This window comes from Antedon mediterranea, chromosome 1 (assembly GCF_964355755.1).
Source record: "Antedon mediterranea chromosome 1, ecAntMedi1.1, whole genome shotgun sequence".
Taxonomy (NCBI): Eukaryota; Metazoa; Echinodermata; class Crinoidea; order Comatulida; family Antedonidae; genus Antedon; species Antedon mediterranea.
Genome location: NC_092670.1, coordinates 37,067,611 through 37,072,382, shown reverse-complemented (window position 1 = coordinate 37,072,382; position 4,772 = coordinate 37,067,611). Strand labels below are relative to the sequence as shown.

At 35.0% G+C, this 4,772-nt stretch overlaps 1 protein-coding gene across 2 annotated transcripts; it reads left to right on the top strand.

Annotated features, from left to right (window-relative positions):
- The first annotated feature begins 854 nt into the window (after positions 1-854).
- Positions 855-3,998, top strand: LOC140054157 (adenylate kinase 2, mitochondrial-like). Of its 2 annotated transcripts, none has more exons than XM_072099161.1 (4): positions 855-1,016; positions 2,504-2,740; positions 3,046-3,213; positions 3,676-3,998. In XM_072099161.1, exons 1-4 carry the CDS (start codon positions 915-917, stop codon positions 3,895-3,897), a joined length of 729 nt encoding a protein of 242 aa, XP_071955262.1. In that variant the 5' UTR covers positions 855-914; the 3' UTR covers positions 3,898-3,998. The 2 variants fall into 2 exon arrangements, with proteins under 2 accessions (XP_071955262.1, XP_071955183.1); XM_072099082.1 differs by lacking the exon at positions 855-1,016 and adding an exon at positions 1,724-2,112.
- The last annotated feature ends 774 nt before the right edge of the window (positions 3,999-4,772 follow it).

The window sequence follows — 4,772 nt, the reverse complement described above, 5'->3', positions numbered from 1 at the left end:
TTGAATAATGAGATCGTCAGTCAATGTTAAATTAATGTCTGGTGCTGTAGGACAAAGTGAGATGTGTTCGTTCCCGATATGCTATATTCCGCAATAGGCTTAAAGGTCTACTTAGCCTAATATCGATCAATGCTGTATTGTTTCTGTATCTGGAGTATTCTTGGACGATTCCATTAAATTTTAGAGTCGTATACTTACGTATCAATTTTTCCTATTTGTTTTTTTAGGAAGCCTGTTGAAACAGAAACTTAAGTTTAAAAAAAAATTGCCACATTTAAACTTATATTAAGGAGCTTAGGTAATATAGTTATTACTTTTTATTAATATAATGAAAGATAAATCTCCCTATAAGATATTATTCAAAACACTGCAGTATTACAGAAGTAATCGGGAGCAAAGTCCATTTGCATACTGATATCATGGTTAGGCTATTAAGTGTTTCATGATAAAACCCATGCTTTAAATTGTCATGGAGATACCAACGTGAATGACATTATTGACTGAACAAAAGGATTCTTACCACAAATCATTCACCCTGAAACACCACAAAAAATGAAATGTTGTTGAACTAATTGGTATAACTTATAAAAACTACTTCAAACATTTACAAATCATTCTTTATCATTCTAAAATCCTCCGTAAATAATTTGATTATTATAGGAAATAATAGAAGGAATTATTATCACAATACGGCTGGAAACATTTATATTTTAAGTCATCCTTTTTCATTTGATATCATATAAATAGACAACTGAAATCACTTAGAAAACCCACTTTTCTTTGACATTATAAAAGGAAAGGTATTAAAGAGACGTTGCTAGAGGGTGCTGTTTAGTTAACACGCTCGACTTTCTCTCGGTCTTTCAAACGTGGCGATATATACCGGTACATTTTGTTAATTAATATCCTACAAAATGGCACCACAAGCAAGAGCAAAGCCACTTAGTCAATTAGTTAACGAGAAGGGGATAAAGGCAGTGCTTTTAGGCCCTCCTGGAGCAGGTAAAGGAACACAGGTAAGTCATATTTGGAGGCTTCTTCCGGTAATTTTAGGCATTGCTTGTTGACCTTGCCTGTGCTGTGTGTGGTGTGCAGCAGGGTCGGTCCATGACATGGCCCATGATGGGGTCCTCCTCAGAGAAACGACTACTGCTGCTGAGTGGTTTCTGGTTGGGAGTTTCAGTGCCCGGAAAGCCTAGGCCTAAGCCTACATTAGGTGACTCTCAACATTAACAACATGAGAGCAGATTATATTTTCACTTGGAAATTGCATTTAAAAAAGGAGGAAAAGCTTTAAAAAAAAAGTAAAAAAAAAACGTTGAGTGGGGACTGGGGTGGGGGATGAAGGGTATTCTACTACTAGGGTGGGGGAAGCAAGCGATGAATGAGGATGATGTCTTTAATAATTTAATAAATTCAAGCGCAGCTAAGCTCTATACTAGGCCCAATTTCTAATAGAGATCAGTTATTTAGCAGCATTTTTGATAAAAATTGCATCCCTCAAACAACCCAACCACCACCCTGCCACCATCCCCTACCCTGCCACCACCCCTCTCAACATACTAATAATTAATTTAATTAATTTATTATTTAATATCATCATCTAAATAAACACATTTTGCTCATCATTTTTCACCCCCTAAAAAAAGTGGAATGTTCTGAAATGAATGCTAATAAATATTCATTGGAAATATTACTGACATCAATGTACACATTATCAATACCAATCTATATAACATCTCGTATAGCTGTGATAAGATTCCAGGAATTCTTTGAAGTCCAAAGCCTTTAAAGCTATATTAGCCCCTCCGAGGCTGTCATTGCGAGACAGGAGCAGCAGAGAATTACTACAGTGGAGCTTGGATATTGACAATTTGTATAGCATATTGTGTTCTATGACTTGCAAATCTATATTTTGGTTGCATGCGTGACTGAGTCTTTTTTGGATTGTGTTTATTGAACACTGGTAGCTAATTGTGCTAGCTTATTGTATCAATAGCAATGGCTGTTGCAGTTCCTGATTCTACAGCCCCTGTAGCTGATGAAGAAGAATCGCCATTTAACATTAAGGTTGTACTGCTTGGCCCCCCTGGGGCAGGAAAGGGTGTACAGGTAACCAAACAGGAGTGCAATACAGTATTTGTTATTTATACAACCCATCTATTCAGGGGACACCCTTAGTGTTGAGGACACCTTTTATCGTAAATTTGAACACTACGGCCAGCCCCATTTCCTGGTTGAAATTGAGTGAAATATTTTACTGTATCTACAATATCAAACTTTATGTGACAAACAAAATGTAATGTGCCCATATATGGACACTATGATGTCATATCACTACTGTACCATATTTGGACATATCACTACCATATATAATATGGGCACATCACATTTGTCAAACTAGTTTGATAGTGTAGACGGAGCTTTAAGGTTTGGGGTTAGTAATTTTATCTCATCATTCGATTAATAAGTTTTAAATATTTTTATTATTTATATTTTGTAGGCACCAAAGCTAGCATCCAGGTTCTGCCTATGTCACCTTGCAACCGGAGATATGTTACGCGCTGTAGTAGCTTCTGGGTCAGATTTGGGTCAAAAGGTCAAGAAGGTGATGGATAGTGGCGCCCTTGTTAGCGATGAATTGGTCGTTGAGATGATCGACAGCAAGCTTGACCAACCAGAGTGCAGAAATGGATTTCTTCTTGATGGTTTTCCGAGAACTGTTGTTCAAGCTGAAAAGGTATTTTCATATTTTTTTCTTTTTTATCAAACTGGTTTGACTAAAAAAGTTTGATGTGCCTAAATATGGTAGTGATATTCTCAAGTATGGTATTGCTATGACATCATTATGTCCATATATGAGCACATCACATTTTTTTGTCGCATAAAGTTTGACAAAAAAAGTGAGATGTGCCCAAATATGGTAGTGATATTCTCAAGTATGGTAGGTAGTGCTATGACATCATCATGTCCATATATGGGCACATCACATAAAGTTTGATAGTGTAGACAGAGCTTAACTCACTTCCTTATCTATCCTGTTAGCTTGACAACCTTCTGGCAAAGAGAATGACAGAACTAGATGCAGTGGTGGAGTTTTCGGTTGATGACCATCTTCTTGTTAAGAGAATCACCGGTCGTTTGATCCATCGTGCCAGCGGTCGTAGCTACCACGAAGAATTTAGCCCGCCTAAAGTGCCAATGAAAGATGACGTAAGTTTGATTATTATATTTGAGATCTAAAACAATTTGTTTGTTTATTATTTGTTTAAAATTTGTTTATTGTATTATTATTATTTGTTTATTATTATATTTGAGATCTAAACAATATATTCTCACTACATTTCCATGAGTTGAGCGGTGGGTTTTCCACATAATATTTACATTTATTATTAATGCACAATCATTTTTTAATATTTATTTATTAATTATATTATTTTGTTATGCTTCTTCACAAGTGTAATAAATTAGAAATCTTGGTTCCCACTAGAACTTAGTGCAATGCAGTGTAACCGCCAAAACATAGGCCTATGAGAAAACAAATCTGCTTACGTCAATGCTACCCCGCGTGGTCTTGACTACGCACTGTACTACGTCTTATTTGCGTTTGCCTTATGTTGTCTCGCTAGTGAGAACCAAGCTTTAATAAATAAATAAAATATTCCTTTTAAACAGATTACTGGTGGACCTTTGATGAGGCGTTCAGATGACAATGCCGAGACATTGGGTAAGCGGCTACAAGCTTACCACTCTCAAACTGCACCACTAGTTGACTACTACAAAAAACGAGGTATACACTATGCTATAGACGCCTCAAAGAAACCGGACGAGGTTTTTACAAGTATTCTGGCAGTTTTTGCAAAAGCGTCGAGTAAAGATCAAGTGATGTTCCAATGAAATAATTGTATCAATTCCATTAGTAGAATATATATATAAATTAGAGTAACTGATAAAATTTTTGGGTACAGTAGAGTAATAAAGAGATAAAGAGAAATCGAGCTGTAGCTTGGTGGTTAACTTAAGTGCTTGCCTTCCAATCCAAAGTTCAATCCTGACGACGTAGTATAATTCCTGCAAAATGACATTAAATTTTTATTTTTTTATTTTTAAATGGCCACAATATAAACTTAAAATATATATTGAGTTAACATGCGCATAAAATATTATGTGAATCTGCGCACGTCACATTATGATATAGTAACCAGTTAAGTAAAAAAATAAAAGGGTCAACATTTGGCCATTTTTCGAAAATTTCCCTGTACAGAGATTTTTCAAAAAGTGGCCAAAATATTAACTTCTTAAAATATGTATCGAGGTAACATGTGCAGAACACATTATGCGATTCTGCGCATGTCAGATTATGTTAACAAGTTATATGTCAGGAAATAAAGGTTCGAAATTTTGCCATATTTTAAAAATTTCCCTGTACAGGGATTTTTTTTTCAAAAATCACTTTTTTAGTTTTTTTGGGGGCTATTTAAGGAATGATAAACCTTGTGGTATATTCAGATATTCAAAATTTTAACTAGAAATATGAAATTTAAAAATCAAAATACCACTCAATTATTATTATTGTCACCAAAGACTAATTCAACTACAAATGCCATGAAAGACTCACTCAATTGACATATTAACACCTATTATGTCATAGGAAACCCATTCAAGTGCACAACAATGGCGTTAATTGCACAGCAAGCTGTGTAATGTTGTTGTTTTAAACATAAAATAATTTGGTACTGCCCTACGAATAATTGTCAATAATTATTTTATTC

Excerpts from the sequence above, each read along its gene's own strand:
- LOC140054157 (XM_072099082.1), top strand. The coding sequence starts at position 2,002 with ATGGCTGTTGCAGTTCCTGATTCTACAGCCCCTGTAGCTGATGAAGAA. Across the intron at positions 2,113-2,503 it reads GGGCAGGAAAGGGTGTACAG|GCACCAAAGCTAGCATCCAG; the intron begins GTAACCAAACAG and ends TATATTTTGTAG. Across the intron at positions 2,741-3,045 it reads CTGTTGTTCAAGCTGAAAAG|CTTGACAACCTTCTGGCAAA; the intron begins GTATTTTCATAT and ends CTATCCTGTTAG.